General features: G+C 47.1%; 1 protein-coding gene and 1 non-coding gene across 2 annotated transcripts; both read right to left on the bottom strand.

Moving 5' to 3' along the window:
* Positions 1-1447: 1447 nt before the first annotated feature.
* NCAPD2 (non-SMC condensin I complex subunit D2) lies at positions 1448-25241 on the bottom strand. Its single transcript, XM_040594693.1, has 31 exons — positions 24969-25241; positions 24805-24880; positions 24609-24667; positions 23972-24153; positions 23354-23493; positions 22891-23018; positions 22687-22810; positions 22458-22605; positions 21708-21905; positions 21057-21191; positions 20427-20511; positions 19587-19761; positions 19201-19322; positions 17951-18160; positions 15891-16065; positions 14199-14283; positions 13919-14052; positions 12413-12545; positions 10764-10848; positions 10499-10660; positions 10043-10254; positions 8737-8848; positions 8304-8427; positions 7951-8106; positions 7560-7737; positions 6430-6524; positions 4511-4591; positions 2415-2601; positions 2060-2186; positions 1758-1910; positions 1448-1584 (listed from the first exon to the last, which is right to left on the bottom strand). Exons 1-31 carry the CDS (start codon positions 25120-25122, stop codon positions 1472-1474), a joined length of 4248 nt encoding a protein of 1415 aa, XP_040450627.1. The 5' UTR covers positions 25123-25241; the 3' UTR covers positions 1448-1471.
* LOC121089697 lies at positions 24228-24548 on the bottom strand. The gene has a single exon (XR_005828324.1). It is a non-coding gene; the product is annotated as a small nucleolar RNA U85 (small nucleolar RNA).
* Positions 25242-25251: the final 10 nt, after the last annotated feature.

A 25251-nucleotide genomic window follows, 5' to 3' on the forward strand; every position in this document is an offset into this window, starting at 1 on the left:
CTGGAGCTGGGGACGGTATCTACGCTGGTATCTGGCTGTTACACCAGTGGTGGCAAAGCAGCAGATCTTTCCACTGAGCCACAGGACTCGAGCGTGGTGTTTGGTCCACGTGTCCCAGCCCAGTAAATATACCTGTCACCCCATCATTCCCTCATCTACTTGTTTGTATAAGCATCAGTCATGTTTATGTCCATTCAGGTATTGGCATAAAAAAACCCCCAAGCAACAACCCCCCCCCAGAAAACAATGTAGGCCCAAGTCAATGCAAAGCTATGCAATTTCTAATGGCTTTTTTGGTTTGTTTGTTTGTTTTTTAATAGGAGTCAAATCACGCCTACAGCAGTCTTTCGTTGCTATCATGCAGCCAGGCCAGAGAAGTGAGTAGCACACTCTATTTGCTGGTGAGCCAAGGGTGACCATGAGGACTGCAGGGACTTCTGCCGAGACAGCAGATCCGCAGGACCCTGCTGGTAAGGAAGACCCTTCCAACTCCTGCCCGGCTAGTGACTGGTCTGCTTTCCAGGCAACTGACGGGTAACAGGAAATAATTCTGTACCGGGAGCTCGAGGACAAATGCCGATTCGCCTATCAGACATGAGGTTAAAGTGTTTATGTGATTAACACACAAATTCAAATTTAGGGCGCTTTGTGTTCACATGGCAGTTCCAAGGAGTCAGTGCCAGGACTGACTTGAACATCGATGTGGCATTCCCGGAAGGAAAGAGCTTAAGTGCCATTCTCATTTGAAACATTGCTGGATTTGCAGCAAATACATTCCAAAAAGTGCAACGAGACAACCTACGTTACCAGTATACTTGGTAACTTGAGCAAATCAGAGTTAGACAAAAATAATTCTAAAGTTTTTGTTTTCTTTTTTTAAAAAATCTTTTAAAAGTCATATTTTTCCCTACTCACTTGGCATATTCTCTGTTGAAACACTCTAGCTATAGTCTTCAGTCAGCCTTTCTCTCTCCCCGCCCTCACCCCCTCAACCCTTCTCTGAGAAGATCTGCACAAGGAAAAGACGCCGGTAACTTCCCAAAGCCCCGCAGGGGCTGGCAGGGCAGGAGCTTGGAACGGCTCAAACATGAACGGGCCTATACCCAGCAAAAGCGTGTTGGTCCTGTGTCCAGAGAAGCTGAAGGGTGTACTTACAACTACACACAAAATGGGAAGGGAATGAGCATTTTGTACTCGGTGGTTAGTTTGACTCTTCTTAGCAAGACCTTCTTCCCGAGACTTTTTATTTTTATTTTTAATCAGAGCAGCTTGCTTTCATCTTGCAGGGCAAAAGCAGCCAAAGCAGCAGCTATACTCGTCACTGCCTTTCTTTGTGGAGATATCAAAAGACAGGATTGGAACTGCTTTAGCCTGGCGTGTAACATCCCTTTTGTCCTCATTTAAAGCACTGTCATATTATGGGGTAGCTCAGACAAGAGAAGACGACTGTGGCATAAAGTGAATTATATTTTTAGTCAAAAGACAGTGGCAGATGGTTGCCTCGGCGTGCCCGGCGCGCTGAAGATCTGGTGATGGGAGTTGTTTTGGTGGGGGTTTCTTCCTCTCTTAATTCTGCCAATAGGTCTAAAGGGAATAAAATGTGTCAATAACCAGCACTTACCTGCCTTGAACACAGAGTCTACAGGCAACCCAGGCGGTGTTCCACACCTGCCCACTTCCAAAGGCACATCCCTACTGGGCCAAACCCATAGACTTTTTCCACTTTCTGCCTTTGACCACAATGTACAAAGGCTTACCGTCCTCAGAGTTGTTCTCCTCATCACTGGAGAAGGTGATAACAGCTTTTTTGCACGGACGGCGCTTTTGGGCACACTTCTGTTTTTGGAAGGCATGAGGCGTGACAAAATCTTCACCACTGTTGGCTGTGCTCAGGGGCTGGTGGCGTGAGCCTGCCAAGAAAACAAACCAGCAAAAAAGCAAAAAAATAAGAGAGAAAGGTAGCAGCCACTCCGTCTGTAAGGGTGAGGAAAAGTCCCTAGGTGTCTCTGCTGGACTGCAGGATGAGGGGGAAGGCTGCAGTCTCACGGAAGGAACATACTTCTTGTGGGTTTCTGCTTGGTCGCCTCTGTCACTGGAGTTGCGCTACCTTCCTGGCATGTCACTGCTGAATCCAGCCCTCGATTATGGGAGGCAGACAGCTTCTGCTCCAGGTCTTCAGCCAGAGCCTGACGGAGATGGAACACAGTGGGGAAAAAAAAAAAAAAAAAAAAAAAAAAAGAGGTGGGGACAGAGAATTATTACATCCATAGCAGAACTTCCATCAAGTTCTCTGATAAATTGTTGGGGGTGAGGAGTAGCCTGCTTAAAATGGAGAACTGCAAGGCTTCCCAATCGCTGCATGTCAAAAGCGATCGTTTTCCTGGCCTGGACACTTGCCCCGCCCCCATCCTTACCTTAATCTCAGGTTTGCTGCCTGCTCTGGAGAATCGAGCCAGCAGAGTTTGGAAACAACTGTAGACAGCTGGGTCTTGGAGCTTGTCTGCAAAGCAGTCAAAGTTGTCGTGCAGCTTCTGAAGGCCCCGTTCCGAGAGGGGAAGCAGAGTCAGGCAGTAGGATAGATCCCGATACTGACGGTCAGTCCTGGGAAAGACAAAGGTTGCCATTAGCTCTGATGGAAAGGGGCATGTACGGGTGAGCACGTCCTACCTAGAACTACAGCATGCGAGGATAAAGCATTTCCTGCAGGTGCTTCAGCCCTGCGGAGTATCAGATCCAGGCTGCTCTGTTACAGGTCAGAGTGCAGTGCCACACCGCACGCAGCCACCACTGTGTGCCATCGAAGACACTGATCTGACACGTCACAAAACCAAGAAGGCTTCACTGTTAAAGAACACAATCACTCTCTTAAGAAGTGTCAGAAGTTATTGCTGGCTATGAGGAAGAAATACACTCACTGAGGTGAGGACTCCTCTTGAAGGGCCTCATTTCAACTGAATTTAAAACAAAAGTCACTGGGGGAAAAAAGGGAGTGGGGAGTAGACTAACATCCTTAATGTACCCCACTGTGATGGAATGGGAGGACAAAGAGCTAGGGTGAAGCCCCTCTTATTAATACACACACAGCAGAGGGCCAGACGTCTGTCCTGCACAGTCTCTCCAAATGCACTGTCCAAACACAGAGAGATGGAGAACAAGGCTGCAGCACCCAGCTGGTTCCACATCCACAGTCTGAACGACACCTGCCATGTTGCTATGCTTAGAACTCCAGAAATGCTGAATAAGGTGACGGTGGCTGCACAGTCTTTTTTTAAGCTCCTGTTTTAGCCTGGAGTGAGAGTCTTGCTCTAGCGTTACCACTAGCATGCATTAAACTGATCATCTTTGTGGTAGAGAAATAGTAGGACGTTTTTATTCAAAGCTAGACATGGCTTACACATGCACATTTTTTTTTTACAAATGTGAAGAGCTCACCAGTGTTCCTGGGAGGCAATTTTGGAGAGGGGCTACTCTCCACTCCAGCTCAGAAAGCAAAATCCAAATATTTCTGGGGAATATGCAACTCCCTGAGGCAGCCGAACAGGCCACGTGCCCAGGCACTGTGTACAAATGGCCAAGATAAGCAGGCACAGCTTAAACCTCAGGGGCAAAGACACAACGATGGAGAAAGAAAAAAAATCACAGGAACGGAGGAAGGCAGGGTGCGCCAAATTCAGTGGAAGGTAAAACGAAGGTGTCACTGAAAGTACATGACAGAGAGGCAGATAAATTTCTACTGCCTTTCTTCCTAGAAAAGGAGACTAAAAAAAGAAAACGTCAGAGAAGTTACAGCTTGGGGAGCAGGGGGAAAGAAGCAACAGCAACCCCCCCCCCCCCCCCCCGAAACCCAGGAAGCAAAACCATACCCCAGGGTGGTGGGGTGGGTCCTGCACTGTATACTCTGCCACCAGCACCATGAGCCAGGCACGCACATCTCGCCGGCAAAGCACGGCCTAAGCCCATGGCGGCACAAGCCCTTGAATAAGAAAGCAGAGTCCCAGGCATAGAGTTAGTACTGAGCAGCACACGCACACAGAGCAAGGAGAGGCCGGTACCAGCTAGATGGTTGAGATCGCCCTGGACAGGGGTGCTGGGGGACCCCAACGCCTCAGCTGGACACGCTGATCTGATTTCTTAGCTGAGATGCAAGGGAAGAGCCTGTGGAGAAGGACCACAAAGGTGCCTAAAACCCCCACGTGGGATGTCTCCTTGCTCAGCTGTACTGCAGATCTACATTGTCACAAAACTGTTTCCTAAGAAAGGAGGGAAGGGAGAGGGGCCAGTCACAGTGTAATGAGAGAAGAATCCTTATACATATTTATTCATGTATTTTTAGGAGGAAGATGGGGAGGGGGAGAAAGAGGGACCTAATCCAGGTTATGTCAGCATTTGTCTCTTTGCCACATGAAGTATATGATGAGACCCTGTTACAACCACCATATACAAGGTAGTTTCTTCCAACAGTTCCTAAGAAGCAGATTTGCTTGTCAGGAAAATGAGGATTACAACCCACCTGACAGTCCGGAATCGCTGACAAAGTTTCTCCACCAAGCTCTCTCTCTGTTTGTCTTTTGAAATGTATGAGAAGAGATGTCTGCAAAGGAAGGAAAAAAAAAAAAAAGGCAAAGTTGACAGCCCAGAGAGGAAACTGCATTTCTGCCTACACTATGGGATGTTTGCAGCTATCCTATCCAGTGATCAGCTGGGTGGCCATCCAAAGATGATGAGAGAGCTCTGCGTGCCTCAGACTTAGTTCAGGAGAAGCTACAGGCATATGTACATATTTAAAATACTAATCACAGACCCTGTTGGGGGACAGCTGCTAGGACAAAACATACAATTAAAACTGCATGTTTGTGTAATAGCACCTGCCTAGGATGAAACTAAGAAATCCAGCTCACGCAAAGACCCTTGAAGGTCTGGAGTAAGAAGTGCTAATGGCTGTGCAGGGTCTGAGGCGGAGGGATGCTGAAAAGGCTGCACCGATGACTTCTGATCTGCTCCTTCCATCCAGTTTTAAGAGCGTGCAACACCTCCAGACAACCTCCTCACTGCACACGTTGCCCTGGCAGACTACCATGTCTGACAAGCAGGCCTTGAGAGGAGTGGGGTGGCACGCACTACTTTTTTTCCCCTTCAAAACTGTTCTTGTGACTTCTCTGTTACTAATTTGCTGAAGGTACGCTGCTCTATTTTGAATCAATGCAAAAGTGAGTGTTACTTTGCACTGAAGTGGGAACAAAAAAACTTAACCACTAACCTGATCATGTTTTTCTTAGTTTCTTGAGGAATAGAGACATAGTCTTCAACACAGTTAAGTACTTCTGCATTCTGCATGATGTCCTCACAGAAATCATTGAGTAACTTCTATGTATTAAGAAGGTCCTGCTGGCTGCCCTTTTTCTTGTACCAACACTTCTGCTAACTTAAGCTCAGTCAGGCTGCACTGGACTCAATGCAGCTGCTCTAAGTGCATCCTCATTCAGTCCTTGGTATGTCTACAACCACTACACCAAGCTTCGTTCTTAAGATATGGGACAGAGACCATATCCTCAGGAGTCCTTTCTTTGCATTTGTTCCAGCATCAATTCATCTTTCTTTAACTCATATGACCAGAACTATGGCAGCATTCCAGGTAAGGTCTCACCAGCACTACCAATGCTTCCCTATCTGTAAACCAGAAATAACGTGACCACTAAAATAGCCAGTGGATGGAAAGAGTAGTTGAAAAAAAAAAAAAAAAAGTCACTGGAGATTTTATTGGTCTCCTCTTCAGCAACAGAAATACTCTTGTTTTGTCCAGCAGTCCCGTCTGTAATCCACAGGGATTCAGGCAACTCAGAAAAACCCTCATATGTTTAAGTTTCAGATATAAGAGGAAAATTTCTATAATTTACCACTAAAGACATTTTTTGTGCTGTCTATGAGCAACCAATACCCTCAGACTGAACTATTTCAATATGTCTCTATACTATGGAGTAAGGTTTCATGGGGAAAAAAAGGCCAAAACAAAAAACCCAAACCCAAACCAAAGCAGCAAACCCAAACCTGTTACTTTAACTACAGCTTTACTAAAATTGCTTACAAAAAAATCCAGTAGGCCACCAAAATGACAAAGGCAGCAGAGTCTTTAAAATCTGTTGTGTTCTCCCATGTTGCATATCCATGTTTCCATGCATAAACCCAACTGTTTTCCTTTTCTAGAGTGAACGAGCTAGTAGAAACTCTGTGGAGCTTCTCCTCACCCCCACCTAGGTGGCTTTAGAACCGATTCCTCTCAGGATGACTCCATTTCAGATACAGACTGAAAAAATCAGATCAAGAACAACTGAAAAAGCGTGTTGTGTCACTGTGGTTTCTCTTCCCTGGATCTCAACCCCCTTTGCATAAACATAGTCCTAGTCAAAAGAGATTTCTTGAACCCTAGAATACCTCATAATGGTGTGGAAGGGTTCCTCCTCTATGCCGCAGTTAGGATCTGAGAGGTGACTGATGATGTCTGGAAGCAGGTTATAGATGGCGTTATCCTGTGCAGAATACAGGGTTCTACATGAGATACAGAATTACAAAGGACAGCTTAAGTCAAGCCAGATAACCTGCCCACTTAAAGCTACCTCCCTTCTCCCCGCCCCAAATCTACTGACCAAAAACATCAGCTCTTTGAAATTAGCTGTACACAGCCAGCCAAACCCATCCAGAACTACTTGGCTGAAGCTAAGGGGGAAAATAACCAATTGCCAAGCTAACAACAACTGCAACCCTTGGTTTGCGACAGCTCTGCTCTTTGGCAGACCTGGATGCAGTTTCTTCGCTTTCCAGCCGCGTCACAACCCAACAAAAAAGCTTCCTGATAAAGGAAACACACAGCAGTTCAGCTCAAGGAACTGCCTCCCGCCTGGCCTGAAGAGGCCCGTCCAGACCCCCCTTCCCACTGCTTTGACAGGGTTTGTCACAGGCGCTGCAGACAGGAATTAGCGCAGCCAGGCGGCTGGCTCTGCTTTTAGTGGCGCAAGCCCCTGTACCACTGCAGCTGCTCAGGCAGCAAATCTCAGACTCTGAAGGGCCCGCGGCGGCACTCACGCTTAGCAGATGGTGTACAGGGGGCACCGCTGCTATTGTTCTCACCTGCCTGGGCTGTAATTCCTTCAGTTTAGGGGTCTCAGCATCACACAGCCAAGAACAACTTTGAAAGGTTTCAGAGATGGCGCACTGCCTGAGCCCTAAGGTCAGGGAACTCTGCTGTAAAGCCTCAAGGTAAGCTGCAGAGAACTGTTCCCAGCCCTGTACCAGGCACGCACAAGAAAGCAAAGGGATGAGGCACCGGTTTGGAACCCGCCTTCTGATGCGAATGGATGAGGTAAAATTCAGCAACATCACAGCTGAAACAAAACTTGTGTTGCACAATTTCCTTTATCTGCCCTCATCTAGGCAACACAGAGGGACAGGCAGCTGCTCTGCACCACTAACACATCTTCTCCAGGACTCAGCTCTGGTATCATTGACTCAGCTTCCACCAGCCCCTCCCCACTCTTGTCAGCTAAGGTCCGTGAGCATCCACTTGCCTTGTTGGAGAGTTCACTGAAAAAGTTGTGAGCTAGTCCCATGATTGCCTCCTCTGGGTCTATAAGCAGAGTTGCCATTTCGCTCACTTGGCCCTTCACCTTGATCATGTCTTCGAGGATGAGGTGAGTCATCACCAGTCCAGCCGTGTGCCTCACGCTTGGGCAGGGGTCCCGCAACCTGGCAGAACCATACAGTTACTGCAGAAAGCAGCCGAGTATCTCTAAGCTACTGGTACCCATGACAGCCTACTCTACAGCCCAGGTCTCTTGTCTCTCTACATTGACACCTTCAGATTTGGTTTCCTGGGTCATTCTCACCTTCTGGAGGCCCAGTGTCACCCTTCCAGAGCTCTCATCACCTGTGTTCTTCCAACAATGACTGTAGCGTTACCTGGCACAGAGATGTGATGTCCAAGGCTCCACCACGTTGGGGAAACGGATGGCCAGATCTCCTGCTGCAATAATGAGGTTGGATCTCACACCAGGCAGAGTGGACTTCTCCATCATTGTTAACAGCAGGCGCAGGTGGGAGCTGCAGAACTCAGAGCTGATGAGACAGGGTACAGAAAAGAAGGCATTCATACCAAAATTCCATCTCTCAGAGAACAGAGACACACCAAAAAAAAAGAAAATCTATGAACGCTCTTTTGTGTTTGTTCTCTCCACAGGAAAGGAGTTGCAACGTTTGCTTGTGCTTTAGTACCAGGAAGGCTGGGAAGAGGCACCGGAGCAGCCAGCCATTACCTGATCATGCAGACTTTGCCAAGACTTAGGGCTGCAGCAGCCGAGAGCGCCGGATCGCTGTAGAGCCCAGGGTTTTTGCAGACTTTGAGCACCAGTGGAACAAAGGCAGAGAGCAGGTGCTTATCTAGAGAGTGGGAATAAAGACAGCAAGTATGAGAGCGCTGTTTGTGCATCCCTCTAAGAACAATTACTCTGTTTATCCCAGAACTCCTGCAAAACTACAGAAATTCGTTGACTCACTTTCACCATTGAAAAAAACACTTCCAGAAAGGCAAAGAAACAGCCTGTGTAGAAACTGACACCAGACAAAAAAAAAAAATAATCACAGTGTTTCCTTCTGAAGGAAACAGCCTTCCTCTTTCTGGATCTGTTACCCACTGTACCTGTTCTTCCACACAGGCAGACAGTGCTCCTCGGGGGCAGCCACACTCACCATCTAGAAGTTCTGTCTCACAAATACTGCGGATGAGCTCGGCCTCAGTGTCATCCGCTGAGGCTCCCACAAGGCCCAGCTCCTCCTCCATAGTGGTCTCATTGCCTGTGCTCTGTGCAGAAGGGAAGACTGTAAAGATGACGACAGGCAACAATAACCCCTCCCCTCACAAAGTACTCTTCTCTCAGGCGAGAGGTGGATGCAGGTTACCAGCAGCACGACTAGAGTTGAGAATAGACTGATGGAGAATTCTATAACCCACTTTTCCCTGAGAACTGAATGAAGCTGTGCAGGGTACCCCAGGATTTGCCAGGCCATGTGTCACAGAACATCAACAAAAAGAGAAAGCCGAAGCTCCTGAAGCTAGTATGTTGAGACAGACCTAGGACACACCTGGCATCAATGCCAGAGTCTGGCACAACTTCAGGGAGACGCAAACCCTAAAAGCACGAAGTTCAAAGCAGACTTTGAATTGCTGGTCTTGTGAGTAAGATTATGGGAAACCTCAAAGCAAGGCAAAAGCAACACAAGGGAAGAAGAGAGATGTGCATGTTGCGTGAGGACCAACTCTGCGTCCCACTGCTGCTTCTTGGAAAATCTCATCGTAACCTCCTCCTGTCTAGTAAATGGTTGTGACACTGATAAGCAGGGTGGATGAGGAAACTAACTACAAATTTCTCTGGACATAGCAGTATAGGCATCTAACAGAGGCTGGATACCTAGGGATGCACATTTTTCTCTATTCTTACCCTAGAAAGTCAGCCTCGCTACACTCTGGAAAATGTTGCAAGGTAACCCTAACCAAACATGGTATTTCTATCATACATATCCCATTAAGAAGGTTACTATTAAACTTTCATCATTACCACCTGAGAAAGGATAGGACCTTCAAACCCTATGGACCAAGGTTCCAGAAGCCCTTTTCCAAAATTCAGGGCACAAATGGGTGTTCTTCACCACCAGCAGCAATTGCAAAAGACTGCATTGGTAAGAAAGGAAGTGATGAGGGGGACGGAAATATTTGCCTGAAGCAGGAAGATAAGCATGGCCAGGACATCACCCTTCATTCCCTCTATTTTGCCTCTTCAAAACCCAAGACTGATGTGAGAGTTCTATTGAATGGGATCGTTCAAGGGCCTCAGCTCTCCCTGTCAATCCTGGCCAACACATGCCCATTTCTATTCCCAAAGCGCACGTTACCCCAGGCCTCCTGCATCCTCAGGAGTGCATTCTCCAGAAGTTTGCCATAGCAGTAGCTGGGACACTAGAAGAGCTGCCCATAGGAAAAAAACGCCTCAATTCTCACCAAGGGCCTCTGCTTCTTCATGCTGCTGTCAGAATGCTTCTTGGACTTCTCCTCCTCTCTGAGGCATCGTCGTCTGCGTAGCTCTGTGCTCACTGACACTTCCAAATATTGTACCTGCTGCAGTGCCACCTGTCCCACAAGGGACAGCAGGTGCATCAGCATGAATGTGGGGAGGCTGCCAGCACCATCAGAGACTCTGTTGGGAGAAACCCCTGGATCCAGTGGAGAAAAATTACTACAGGTCAGTGGTGATCTAGACCTCTTCTCTCATTGGTTACTGTCAAGTTTCACTGTATAACCCACCTCCATGCTCCACAGACTCCTTCATGCACTGGCACCCTTCCACACCAACACCGCCAACTAGTCCCCCAGCTCCTCCTGCAGTTACTCTAGGCCACCCAATCGCAGCATGAGAAACCATGGGTACAGATTTCCTTCACCAGATTTTTTCCTCACCAGCTTTCTGCCCATCAGCCTCCTCCAGCTTCTCCAGAGCTTGCTGACTACACATCTGCAAGATGTGAGCACATATATCCCCTGCCCCTTCTGCTAGCTTGTATATGAGCGTTACTGCTGTCTCCATGAAGGGGATCCAGTGACCACTTGGCTGGGCGAAGCCTGATGAGAAGAGAGAGCAGTGTACCACATGTAACAGTGACAGCACAGGCCGCCTCACAGCCCAGCTTCATCCCCTCCAAACCTACTGCTGACTCAGGCTCACCTTTGCTCAGAGTCTCACTCAGGGAAGCAAACAGCATGTGGTCCTGTGGCAGTCGAAATGGTGCCTTGCTCTGCTCCAGCGCTGGCTGCAGAGAGAGCAGATGAGTTACTCCTACCACATAAGAGATCCCCCCGTGCCCTTCCTGGTGCTCGACCTTGCCACATGCACAATGCCAATCGAAGCCACGCAAGGCCCACGGCAGGGACAGCCCGTATGCTCTGCAACTGAACACACAGAAGGGACATTACTGTCACTTTTGAAGGCATGGTGGCAAACACTGGGTGGATTTAATGCTTGGCCAAATGATAATCCCAGGCCAACCCAGGCAGTTCCACTATTTCACCTTAAATCAAAATAACTCTTGAAATCTCAAAATGACTCTTTTAAAAGCTGATATTATTTACTCATTCTCCACAATGAGCAAAGAAGGAAATGTTTAGAGCGTCTTCAGGGTTACCAACGGTACGTCAATCAGATGCCCTTGCCTAGGGGTACTCCAGGTTTTGTTTAAAAGCGAACCATCATCAGAAATGACAGAGGATAGCTCTGGACCCAACATCACCTCACACTTAGGCTGACTCTGTATCAGTCCCACCACATTTTAGGTTGGGAGTAAGATAACCCAGAGAACTACTAAACCAAGTACGACAATGCCTGAGATATCCCAGCACATCTGTATCTGCCTGATCAAGATACACCTGACCAAAACAAGCCGCTACCTGAGGAGTTACCAGCTTTCAGTAGCCGGAAACAGAATCTCTCAGTTCACTACAATCCTGCTCTCTGTACTGAATTTCTGTGCGTGTGGGGTGATAGGGAGGAAGAGCTACCACAGTCATTCAAGTGTATGTGAGAAGGGTCTGAAGTGTAGACAAACTTTACTGCAGAGTTAAGCCAAGCTAAAACTGAATTACAACTGTCTTCAGAACGATTAAGAATGTTGTGATATGTATTAACTCATGAAGGTCCTGCAGTAACATCCTCAGTGGAAGGGGCAAACACACAGTGATGGTGCTGTGTGAAAGAGGGCTGCTTTTATGCAGGAACTCCTGAACTAAAACCCTAAATGCTTGAGTCAAAAAAACACAGAGGGTTTTTTTTTACCCCCAAGTGCATTTAAGAAAAAAAAAAAAAAAAAAAAAAAGTATAAAGTTTTTCCCCAGACAAAGATGCTGTGGACCATCATGTTGTTTTAAGTACAAGAGGGACAGGTTTGAAAACACTTCATGTTTTATATTCAGCTGTACAGCTGACAACTCCCAAATATCAGTTAATAGGGAGAGCAAAAGAATCACAACACCAGAAAACATCAGTAGAGGAAAGGGCTTCATGGTTGAGGAAACACAAATCAGTTTAGAACTGGGAGTCTGAGGAAGAAAATTGAAAGGAAAACAGATTTTTTTGTGCAATGAACTCTTTACTAATTGAATTCAGCCTGTTGCCTCATGAAAATTCTTTTATTACATGTTCACTGATGTGTGCTAAGCTTTCCAGACAGTGCTGATGAATGGTCTCAACCTACTTAATTTCACAGTTGGTAAAAATTTAATCACTTCTCTCTCTTCTCAATACAAACCATTTGCCCCCCTTCTTTGTTTCTGGATAACTCTCTTTCTGGACAAGCTCAAGAAGAAACTGAAGAGTTTTACCTTACGGTTACTGGCAAGTTTGGAGATGGCGTTGCATACTTCTTGAGCAAGGCGATAGTCTTCACATCCCTTCTCAGACAGCCCTACTGTCACCAAGACGTCCAGGTTGCTACCTATGATCTCTGGCTTCCCTCTATGGAATGGAAGCGATGGGGGTGTTACGTGAGTTGGTGCTGAAAGTTTACAGAAGTATGGATAACCAAGAGAAATACTCCTTGTGCTTTACAGAAGGCAGTGGTTTGAGTAAGAGGAGGGAAGGAAAAAAAACCCCAAATCAAGCAATATTCCACAGAAGCCTGTAAAATCCTCACTCCACTATGAGATTAAGTTCTCCAAAGTGAACACTGGACACACTGTCTCTTTACAAAGAAATAAGATTCTTGATTCCTTTTTCTTATCAGAAAGAAGAAGAACTTAAAAGGGCAAGACAAAGAAAAATGTTGCAAAACAGAAGAGTCCAGCAGCTCAGGATCGGTGACATGTGCCACTTCCTCCCCTACTGTGCAAAACAAAACAACACAAAAACACCCCAACTCCAAAGCCCATGCCCACATCCCCGCTCTTCTTTCTACCTATGAAAGGTAGAATTGTATATTCCTCAGACCAGGCTTGATCTGAGGAATATAAAATTAACTGGGTGAAGAAGTGAAGAACAGAATTGAATGTATTTAAAAGGAGGATCTAAAAAGTTTATAACGGGGCACCTTCAGGATAAAAGCAAAATCACCTCCCTTAGCAGATTTGTGAAGGCAGCAATACTGTTATTTCATCCCCCCGCCATGGACTCAACATAGGGTCTCACGGGATATCTCAGAAGCCTAAAGAATTCAATCCCATGATTTTAGGGAAGGATATTAATTTTGAGATGTCTACAATTCTGCCACAAGCACATGGAACGGGGTGGTAGAAATACCTTGGAAGGAATATCTAATTGTCAAATTGCAGAATTGGCTGTGAGCCCCAGGAACAGCTCCCAGCAATAGAGCCAAGAACTTTGGGATTATCATTACGCAGGCCTAGTTTTGACTGATTAAGAACTGAAGTAGGAAGAGCAAGAAGAAATCAGCAGGTAAGCTAAATACCAAAGGGTTACTGAAGAAATTAAAACCTTACAGTGCAATTACACTCTTTTTGCCTCCAGAAAGGGAAGCGGACTCATTTCCCTCCCTCATGCTAAAGGCTCCAGACATCTCTACTCAGCAGCTTATTGCTGCTCTTATCCAAACACAAAGCTGCAGAGCTGTGGCACGGCGAGCTCCGAGAAGGGGTGGACATTCAGAATACAGAGAAAGTATGTTGTCATACTCATTCAGAGACCGTGCTGGTGGGACCCAGCACAACTATGTTTAATTCCAGGCCTCGTTACCCCATGACAGGGCTACTGTTTTTGAAGCTGCAGAACAAAAGGGTCACCTGATGCAGCACCTGCAGTTCTTCGATAAAAATTGACTCCCTGTACATCCTCCCACTCACATAACCCTCCCACACCACAGGCCCACGGCTCACCGTGCCATCATCCCCAGCAGGATCACAGCAGCACGTTGTTCTAGTGGCGAGCACTGAGATTTTTCTGTGAATCGTTCCCAAAGCAGCTGGATCACAGCAGGCTTTATTTCATCTTTCTGCACAAACTCTGAAATCTGGAAAAGAAACGCAATAAAACAAGTAGGGAGAGGCAGAGGAAGATGGACTTCAAACCAACAAAGACATTAACTGCAATGCCTACCATTTTAATGTAACAGACATTAAGATCACAAACATAATCCAAACCCAGGCAAGTACTCACTATTTCTTCTAAGCACTGTATCGTTCCTAGTGATGCATCCACCATGATGAGAGATAAAGAATGCACCAGGCTCTGAGCTCTGGCCCTTTGAAGGGGGAAAAATAAAATAAAATAAAATAAAATGAAATTAAATAATAATTTAAAAAGTTAAAGGTAAAGAAAAAGTTTTTTTATTCTGCTTCTATTCTGCTATTCAGAGAGCCAAGGACATCTGTTAGATAATAGAGCTGATCCCTGGAGACTTCCCCCTCCACAAGCTGGAATCCTCCAGGTCACCCAGCTTAAGTTCCAATGAGCACGCCACGGGCTCAGAAGTCCACTGCCTTGTGCACTGCTGCTCCTAGCTGTGCTCAAAGACTCAACAAGAGGCACCCACCAGCCACTTCCCAGTTTGCTCTCAACTACAAGTCAAATTACTGTTTTCCCTAGAACACAAGAAACTGAAACTCTCTGTGAACAAGTAAGGCCAGAGCTCAAACTGCAGGAGAGTCGTCTCCAGGCAATACTATCAAGAAGAAATAAGCAGCAGTGGATACTTTGTGTTGCCCTGATGGTACATATGAGGGTGAAGTATGGTGCATCTCACCAGGGATCACACTTACTTAGTGCATGTGTACCCAACAGGCGCTAAGAAAGAAGAGCTAACAAAGAGGACACACAGCTCCTCTCTAGCGTGGAAGAAAAAAGCATTCAAGCAGTACTCAGCTCCCAACCCCAAATCCTGAATAAGGATCAGCAAAGACCCCACTAACATCCTCTCACCTGCCACATGTGGAGATTTGTTACAAAGAGGTTTAACATCAGTCTGAATGAAATACAAATTGAAATGTGTGTGAAAGCACCCAGATGACAATAATAACTACTAACGTGGGATAAAGAAACAGTGTATGTTGAAAAAAAATCAAGGACAAAACTGACAGAAAGAAAACCAGTAAACACTGAGGAATGTGTTGTGTACACCAGAAGCAGAACGCCTACACTCAGATAAGGCCACAGCACGCATACCCTGTCAGCAAAAGACCTGAGCCCTGGCGTCAGCCAGACAGCTCCAGCCTCAGCCCACACTGTATGCCATTCCTCTCATTATCCCAGCAGGAGGAGCGACGACAGCCATAAGAAACCCAAACCAGGGGAACACTGAGCAACAACTTTGCCCACAGAAGGTGAAATGAGCAAGACTCTTGGACATGGGATGACTCCATAACAACAGCTGACTCCCAAAGGGGCTGAAATAGCCATCTAAACTATTCACTTAATTGTTGCCAACCAAGAACCCTGCTGAGAAGACAGGCACCCCTTGTTCTCTGTAGAGACCCTACCCAGATCATTTGGGCACACATATCTTGGTGCAGTGCTTTGTATGAGTGAATTTATGAGATGGTTAGGTGTCAGTGCCTGATAACAGTTCAATTTAAAATAATTCTCAGCTTCTCCTTCTGTAAGGCCTCAGACAGAGTTTTGCTGCATGAATTTCCTACACATGGACACTACAACAAACCAAGAGTGGAAGCTCAGTGGTAGGTGCCACAGGAAGACTGGGATACTCAGCTACATAACCTTACATTTCAGCTCAGCCTGAAGGGTGGCAACTTTGATTTCTCTTCCTGCCCATAACCCATTCCCAACGGCTCCCCAAAAGAAGAATTGAGCTGGGTGGAGAAAAAACCCTCTTCTGATTAGGAAGGGCCATACCTCTCTGACTTGCCGCTGGGGCTCAGGTAGAGCCGTCTGTAGGCATCCAGCACAGCCTCCTTAATACCAGGCTCTTTTGACCATATGAGGGGGAGCATCCTGCGGACTCCAAGCACTGCCTGGGGCACACCAAACTGTGAGGCTGTCACAAGGAACTCAATGGATTCCTGCACCACTGCAGAGGAAAGAACAGTTGCATTAGTGTGGCTCGTTCCTATACCCTACCGGAGAGGCCATTAAAACAAATTCATAGGCATACTGCTCTCACAGCAAGCCCTACAAGCATCTAAGATCACTGCTACTGTCTGCAGAGGGCTCAAGTCAGAACAGGGCTACTATTAAAAAGATGTAGATGTCCCGGAGGAAACAGGTACAGGTTAACAGTATTACAACCAAATCTAATCTGACACATTTAGAAGAGCACAGACGCCACGTTTGAGAAAGAATAAAATTCTCTTCTGGGAGACAGGAAGAAAAAAATCTCATAGTCACAGCAGATGAGCAGCTGAACCTAAGTCCCAGTGCAATGCTGTAACCAGAGAAATCAAGTTACTTGACGCATAAATGGGGTAATGAACAATGCTTTTGATTCCAGCTTGAGTACTCCTGAAATATACTTGTCTTCTGCTCATAAGACAAGAAAAAACATTAATTTGGAGAGCATTCACAAGAGAGCCACAGTAATGATCAGAGGGACTGTACAATGAACAGTTCATAGAGTCTGACCCCTGGTTTAGTGGGAGCTTACACCAGAATAAGCCTTCAACTTATAGATCTGAATAAAGACCCCCTATCAGAGAAGTTGGTATGCTTCTCCTGTCTCTAGCCACACCAGAAGATACATATTTTCAACATAGAAAATAAAATTAAATCTTCGAATCTTAAATCTTTAATTAAAAAAGAAATCTAAATCTGAGCACATCCCTTACTACCACCCCCTCACCCAGCAGCACACCATCTCCAACTGGAGACAATGTCTCAAAATGTCCCAGCTGTTCAGACACTCAATGTGCCTTCCTTACACTACAGCACGGGACAACAGGGAGGTGGAAAGCCAGTAAAATCTGCACAGCCATGAAAAAAATAAACCAAACCCCAGGTGTTTAAGCATCAGGTGAGGGGCACACACTCAGCCTTGAAATTCAAATGACCTGTAAAGACACTGAACTCAAAAGTTCATTTTTGCGTGTGCAAACAGCTAATGACATCCAAACTGGCTGGGAAAGCCCAGATGCTTATCACAGCTAACACATGAGTCCTTAATACAGGCGAAACCTCCAAAGTGTGTGCAAGAAGCTAGGGTGCTGTAGTGCTCAGACCTGTCTGTATCCCAGAGCTATGCAAGTGGCTGGCAAGCAGATGGACCAGGGAGGATGGGAGAGGAGAGAGCTGCGCCCCTCTGTGTCCTCAGAGGTGCTGATTTATGATAAGCACTTCAAAAAAGTCTAACTGAATACAGTAGTTCTAATATTAAATAGGAATAGCTGAATTAACTCAAAGGCCTACTCATCACCACTTTTCGTGACAGCACTGAAGAGGACCAGGCCACAGAACCTGTTGATCAGGATCGCTTTTAGCTACAGCATATCAAGTTTAAGGAAAGGTGAGGTGGACAAGACAGGCTGCTCAGTTCCCTTCTTGCGGCCAGCATAACAGCTGAAGCTGCATCAGGACACAAAGCAGGCAACAGGACAGCTTCACTGGCCGTGCTTACTTTGGGAGAACCTCAGCCGAGACGATGAACACACATCCCCTCCCATGGGAGGCAGGGGAGCTTCCATAAATAAAGTAATTTTGGTCACCTGGCTTGTAAAACTATTTTCAACCTTGATATTTAAAACATGGATTCCTAAAAAGCCCATCCATGCCCTAACACAACCCCGGTGCTTGCTTTTCCGATATCCTGGAAGTGCCTCTAACATCTGCTCAGTGAAAAGCAGCTCCTCCAAACTTGCCCCCTTCCCCTGGAGCTCAACCGCTGCCGTGTCTCCCCTCTAGCAAGAGGAAAGCTCTCGAAATGCTGAACGGGGGAGAAAGGACCCCATGGTTATTTGACACACCTGAGATACAGTTTTCATGCATCATCTTGCTGATCAGGCTCAGGGCTTCTGTGATTTTCACTGAGAAGTTGTAAGCATCTTGCAGGTATTGCACCAACATCTCCTGTTTGGCCAGCTCTGTTTGAGGCTGCTTGTCCGGCACAACTTCTTCAGCCTGAGGAGAGCTGCTGCCACATGGAGAATCCTCACTGTTCTCACCTGGGCAAGAACCTGCACAGCACAAACACCCGCTGGTGAGCAGTATGTAATGTATAAGGGAAACAGGCACAGTTCAGAGCATCTTAACACTTCTCCCTCCACTCCATAAGTGACCCCTTCCAAGAGCCAGGAGACAAAAATCCAAATTCTGCCATCAGACTTGGCTACAAAGACAAAATCTCAGCATGCTGTAGAGTAAGTTCCAGTACTACAGTGTGATGCACCATAGAAATGCCAACTTAATACAGTGGTGGAGAAAGTCATGGTCCAGCTGGGGTAAACTCCACTAAAATGCTGAAGGGGTTAATCTGAACTTGGCATCCCCCCAAAGATGGATGAGGCCCTGAAAGGGAATCAGGGCAGAGTAGGGAGAAGGCAAACGCTGCTACTCCCTAGCAAAGTTTGCAGAAGTGTGGAGAATTGACAAGGCTATAAATATTTTTAGATGGTACAGTTTTGATAGAAATCAGCTCAAGGAGATTGGCTAGGAAACCTTATCCTGAAACGAACAGCAAAGACAAAGAATGTGAAGTCCTAAAAATATGCCTAGAGGCTTCGAGATAAGCAAGAGGTTGCTTGAACCTGATACTTGGTCAAAGCTGCAGAGGGTAAGCTTTATGTGCCACCACCTGTTCAGCAAGCAGAACTCCTGACAAATTCAGGCAGGACAGAAGCGGGCGTGTGGATAACACTACACTCCTCTCAGCAGATACTATGTGAATTAAAGCATCAGAAATGCACTTCTACTGGGAATAACACTACACTCCTCTCAGCAGATACTATGTGAATTAAAGCATCAGAAATGCACTTCTACTGGGAACACAGAACTTTTTTGACCAGAAATGAAATAACAGGACTAATCCAATCCAGCAAAAATGCCAGGCCACTGGATGAGTAGATGATCCGGAGATGCACAGCTCTATGAGCTGTCAAGTACACACAGACTGAGCCCCACAGGTCAGAAGGAGGGCCAGGGCATTCCAGAGCCTTTTGGCCTAACTATGGCATCAGCTTGGACTTAGGGAAGAGACAGATTGATCCGAAGCAGTTACCTGTGTAAAGTCTCTTCAGAACACTCAGGATTGTTGCCTCCTCACTTTCCTCTGCGGGGCCGCTGAAGGGCTCCTTCCCCTGGAAGTGACACAGGGCCTTCTGCGTAAGGCGGGCTGCGCTCCTGGACAACGACACCGCCCATGAGAAGAACATCAGCAACCCGTCAGGGCAGAACGCAAGGGAAACCATCCAACTTTGCCCTGAACAACTGGGGAAGCAGCTCCTGTCAGCATCTTGTGCCGAGTGCCCACGCCAATCTCTTCCTACAGAGTAATGTTACTGGAAATCATCCCTCTACCCTGGAGCTCAAACCTTTCTTTAACAGAGAACAAGGGACAAACACAGCCTGTGGGATGAACACTGTCAAACTACAGAGCCTTCTTACTTGTAATTCAGCTTCCTCAGCAGCCCAGTGATTTGCTCTGATGTACTCTCCACTGTTTCCCCAACTTCCAGCACCTCCTCTTCCCCTTCCTGCAGTGGTTGAAAGAGCTGCTGTGTGGCAGCCCTAACTTCTGGCAGCATTGCTTCCCACTCTTCCTCAGAGGTGATCACTGGAGCTGTTATAAAAAAACCAAAAACCCAACACAAAAGAGGGAATGAAGAATACAGAGACTCAAATGACACCCTAAATGGGAAGAGAAACTCATCTGAAAGTTAGGAATTCCACTTTTCTTCTCCCCCGCCAGCCCTGGAAGACACTATTCTCATTGATCCCACCCAGACTGAAGTAAGAATAAACCATAACTCTTTGGCATACCGCCCCCCCCCCAGCAATAAACCAACCACTGAGGGTAAAAAAATGACAGGTAAGAGAGAACCGTCATTGGATATTTATTATTTTGTAGACAGCACCAGGTCCAAGGCTAATCAATTTAAAATTAACATCTGCCCAACCAAAATTATGGCTTAAGCAGTACTTGAATGGAAAACTGAAAGCTGAAAATGGAAGCCTGAGAGGGTGTTCAGTTCTTATGCTGAAAATAGGATATTTAGCTAAATGGACTGTTGATCTAAATACGGACACCGACATGGTCCTTTTATAATACTACTGTATGAAAATCTGAAAATCTGCTGTGAGATTAATCCCAGTTATCCGGCCTCACCATCTCACACGAGTCAAGATCTGAGACAAAAGTCACCAGAACCTGGGAGCAAATTTAAGATGAGGAAAAATAAACCCTAGTATGCCCTGGGAAGGGGAAAGAAGAAGAAGGGAAACTACCTGCTGTGGATCTGTCACGGTCCCTCATTTCTTGCAGCTTCTGCACCTCTTTCTTCAGTGCCTCAGTCAAGTCGGTACAGCTTAGCTGAAGATGCCAGAAAGAGAAGTATGTTACTCACCCTCCTTTTTCTGAAATGCTAGAACTCTTTCTCATCCACTGCCCGCTTGAAGTTGTCAATCCCCTCAGATAACCCTGTTTTTGGAAACTGGAATAGCAGACTCTGGACATCACCCTAGAATGGGAACTCCTGTAAATCATCAGTCTGAGGCTCAGGAGCTCAGGAGCAGGTGCAGCTAAACACAAAGAGCTACAGCTCTGTGCAGAATGTTCTAAGAGACTAATTCTGATCAAAAGGAAAGAAACCCCACAGTGGATTCAAATCAAACCGCTGCAGGTTTTTCCACAATCAAAGGCATCCCTCCTGGCCTTCAGCACACCTTCACCATTACACCAAGTGAGGGAAGAGCCAGAGGAAGCAAGATCTGAACCTGGGAAAACCAGAAAGCTCCCACCTGCAGAGTCAAAGGCTATTTTGTCCCTCCCACAAGACACAGGAAGGCTATAGCACACTGCAGATATTCAGCCTGCAAACAGATATCTAGCATACTCATCATACTGGTGGGAATTACCTTGCAGGAGAAGGGATTGTTGGACAGAAATGCAGCCAGGAGCTGGATTGCATTTTTAACTACCATCACAGATTTGTCTTTGAGACGCCCAACAGCCACTGATACCACAGACTGAAACTGAGTCAAAGGCAGGACCTATCACACAGTGAGAGCATAGACAAAGTTATTGAGAAGGCCTAGAGGCCCAGAAAAAGTTATTTTACTGCAGATGTATTAATGTACTAAAAGGCAGAGATTCTAGACTTATAGAAAAGTAGTCTGGGTCTGAAGGGACCTCTGATTATCTTCTGATCCAAGCCCTGTTGTAAGCAAAGACTTGGGTTATCCAGGGTCCTGTTGAGTCTTAGTATATCTACCAAGGGTGATGTTTTCCCATATCAACGTCCAAAAAGAACTCGCATACTGTACTCTTCCTTCTGTTCTATTCCAGTAACAAAGACCAGCATTTAATTTCTGTTCCCCAGTTCCCTTGACCCTAGGGTCTTTGGTCTCTTGGCAAAAAGGAACTACAGACACCCCAGCACACAGAGACAATGCCTTTCTCTGTTAAACTTCAGTCTCTGCAAACAAAGACCAGGATAACAAAAATACCTTTAGAAAACAACAGGGGAAGGGATGAGTGATGTGAAGCCAATTCCCTAGCACACTTACCCTGCACTGAACGATTCGAGTGAAAAGCTGCAGCACGCGGCTGCGCACAAAGCCATGGATGTCACAGATATGGGACCGCAGCATACTCAGAAACTTGTCCCGAGTACCACGGGCAGCTTCCTCCAGCTGGTCACCATTCAGCACCCGCACCAGCACTTCTGCCATAGCCGCCAGAATGGCATTTCGCATCATATAACTCTGCAAAAAGAAAAGCTGTTGAACCAGGAACAGACAAAAAGACACAATTTGATATGCCCAGAGGAAGGACAGCCCAAAGTGTGGGCCTTCCAAGTCCCAGGCTCTCAGCCTTAAGTGAATTTCTCCATTATGGACTTTGTATTAACCTTGGGTGAACATGATTGTGCCTGGAAGACAGAGTAATTCAACCCTGCTATCCAACTAAGTCCACAGAAGCCAAGAACTGATAAAAGAAACACTTAAAGCTTTAAAGGGCAGCTTAAGAAAAGGTAACACAATGACAAACTCATTAAGTACTGAAGAACAAGGGACAACAGCTGGGATCTTAGACCAGTAAGCAGTCTCTGATATCTGAGAGTGACAACCAGACAGTAGATGTCATGGTTTCCATTTCCTTTGCATCTTTTAGGTAAGGGCAGAACCTATTCCAAACAGCAGGTTTTGGCTACTTGATGTCTGTGAAAGAGGGTTGGGTTTTTCAGGCAGAAAAAGCTGGTTAACAGCACCTCCACCCCCTGACTTCTCCAGACAGACAATATTGCAGTAATGTACCTCTCCATTCAAGAGATGCAGGAGAACACTCATGTTGGCCAGCACCAGAGCTGGAACCTGTTCAGCCAGTTCAGTTATAAAGGTAGCATAACCCTTGACTCCTGAAGTATCATGAGCCAGATCCTGTGGAAATTTCTGTCCGATTTCCCTGCATAGAAAGATGAAACAAGGAATAGGATGCCCCAAGTAGCCAGGGAGGGAAGGACAAGCCTCAGGGTATTTTTCTCACCTTAGCAATTCACCCACCAGGCTTTTCAGACCATACTCTGTGGCCCAGAGGCTCACGGCCTGTGCAAACACTGGGGCTACATGTTCAAAGTGCTGCAGCATCTGCGTGATCTTCACAATAGCACCTTTCACATGTGAGAAGAAAGAGATCAGGGACAGTAACTGAGAATGGCTTCAGGAAGAAGGCAAAAGAGCAGGAACTCACTGAACATGTGATCATAGTGAGTCAGGACTGCAGCAAGCAGATGTGTCACAGCCTCCCGTGTGGCCCGGTACTTCTGAAGACCGATGCTTGGATTCTCCAGGATGTGGTAACAGCTTCCTGTCATCAAGCTAAAGCCACAGAAGAGAGTGAACCTCACTATCACAACTTGCACCAACATCATTCTAGCACACTACAGCAGGCAAACATTTCTTTCAAACCAGAGAGATTCTCCAGTATCCTTAAAAAATCTGAGCAAACACCACCTGAATTTGAGAGGCCTACACGAGAAAAGTAAGTGGTTCTTAAACACATCGCTTTTGCCTCAAGATGGTTTCCTCAGTTACCCAGCAATCTGCACTCTGCAGAGAACTGTAATACCACATCACTGGCAGATTTAACATTTAACCCTCCCTTCCAGAAAACCAGTCACTCATCCCACCTCTACATCCACTTCACCCCATACCTGACAAATTCTTCATCCACTGCTGAACCACCCCAAAGCTGATGGAGATCCAGCTGCAGCAGCTGTGTGAGCAGCTGTAAGACCGGCTCCCTCTCCTCTTCCCAGAAGGATCCAGAGGTCTTGGTACGGTTCTTCTTGTTCTAGAAAGCAGATTACACAACACGATACACCAGCAGCTTGACAGCAGAAAAAACACCATCACCACCCGGTTTCCCTCAAAAAAGCAGATGACTGTCATGTTCTACAGCACTAAGAGACCCACTGCAAGATGTATGAAAAGTTCACGCATCTGCATCAAATGACTGTTGCCGTTACCTCTGACCACAGAAAGGGACTCGTGAGAAAATACTGGCACACAAAGTACTAGCCAAACACTGAAGAGTGAACCAGAGAGGCCTGGGTACCCAAGTATCTGCTGATGTTTAGACACATATTGTCCCTTTGGCCATTTACCATATACAGTTTCACAGAAATAACCAGTACTCCACGTAACACACTGCTCTTGCTGGCATCATGTTTGAATAAACCCAGCTATAACATGAGAGATACCACAGAGTATAGCAAGCTTAGATGTTTTCTGCTTTTATCAACTTGGTTTCTCAGAGTCCCCTCACCTACCTTCCCACTAGGATTCACCTCCAACAAAGCATTCCTGCAAGTTTCCGTTTCAAAGGCATCCACCAGGCCAGTCAGCAAATAGCAGTTCATCTTTAGAGCATTGAGGTGAGCAGCACAGTCCACACGGCTCAGCCCAGAATCATGCACGATGGCAGGAAGTTCATTGGAATGATGGGACACCACTGAAAAGAGGTGGAAAGTCATGAGAACTCCTTTCAAGGCCCCTCAGCCATCCCCTCTTTCGAGGACTTAAAGCAGCCATCAGATTACCAAAGACGTGCTCACATCTTACCAGCTGTAATAAGGGCTGCCCCCTGCAACCCAAACCTTGGATGCGCTGCCCCATCCTATCCCCACAGCCCTGTGTCAGCTCACAGAAATACTCCCTCAGAGCTGATGCATCCCAAGGATGTATTTTCCAGGGACACAGGGAAGGGGATTTTCTGTCGGCCTGCCCTTACAGCAAACATGCACAGCTCAGCATTGTCCACCAAGATTACAGGCCCATATTACTGGAATGGGCTGAGAGTGCAACCCAGCTGGTCAAGTCACATTAGCCTTTATATCATCACCGAGCTGCCAAAGGGGAGGGACTTCTCTAGTGCTTCTGCTTCAGCCAGGAACAGTGGATACCCACCGCACATCATCAGCTCCAGGGCATCCTCCTTGACAGCAGTCTCTGCGGCTTGGAAGCAGCTGCAGGGCAAGCACAGTTCGTTGAGGGGAGCGAAGAAACACCCCCGGGGAGAGGCGCGAGTGCCTCGGCGCCCCAGCCTTGCCACAGCCCCCCTGCACCCACTCCCCTCGGCCCCAGCCCCGCGCTCGGTACTCACTGGAGCAAGCTGTAGAGGGAATCGAAGTGCTGCAGCACTGCCAATGCGCCGTGCGCCTTGAAGGCGCTCCGGAAAGCTGCAGGGAAACACGGAGAGGGGTGGGGGGCAGCGGTCACGGCCGTGACCCGCCAGTAGGCCCAGGCCGGGCCGGGGGCAGCGCTTACCTGTGAGGGCGGGCGGCAGCTCGCTAGCGGGCAGCACCCTCTGCACAACATAGCAGCCGGGGCCGCTGTCCCGCAGCAGGTCGGCGGGGTTAAGGGGCAGGCGGAACTCCCAGGCGGCCTCCGGCACGGCCCCACGGGCTGTTGCCGCCGCCATTGCCCTGCCGCCGCTCCGAATAGCGCGCGCGGCCGCACTGGCCCCACCCCCTTGTCTGGGCCTATCAGCGGCCAGCAGCGCTGCCGCGCGCCAGGGCGCTGCCCAATCACCGGCTCCCTTTTCACTCTC

The sequence above is a fragment of the Falco naumanni genome, chromosome 5 (genome assembly GCF_017639655.2).
Source record: "Falco naumanni isolate bFalNau1 chromosome 5, bFalNau1.pat, whole genome shotgun sequence".
NCBI classification, from domain to species: domain Eukaryota; kingdom Metazoa; phylum Chordata; class Aves; order Falconiformes; family Falconidae; genus Falco; species Falco naumanni.

Bases quoted from the DNA above. Each gene is read 5' to 3' on its own strand.
- NCAPD2 (XM_040594693.1), bottom strand. From the start codon at position 25,122: ATGGCGGCGGCAACAGCCCGTGGGGCCGTGCCGGAGGCCGCCTGGGAG. The intron at 8,849-10,042 runs GTGAGAATTGAG...CCTTCTGCACAG, and splicing joins TGAAGAAGCAGAGGCCCTTG to AGCACAGGCAATGAGACCAC. The intron at 2,187-2,414 runs GTAAGGATGGGG...CATCTCCGTCAG, and splicing joins GCAGCAAACCTGAGATTAAG to GCTCTGGCTGAAGACCTGGA.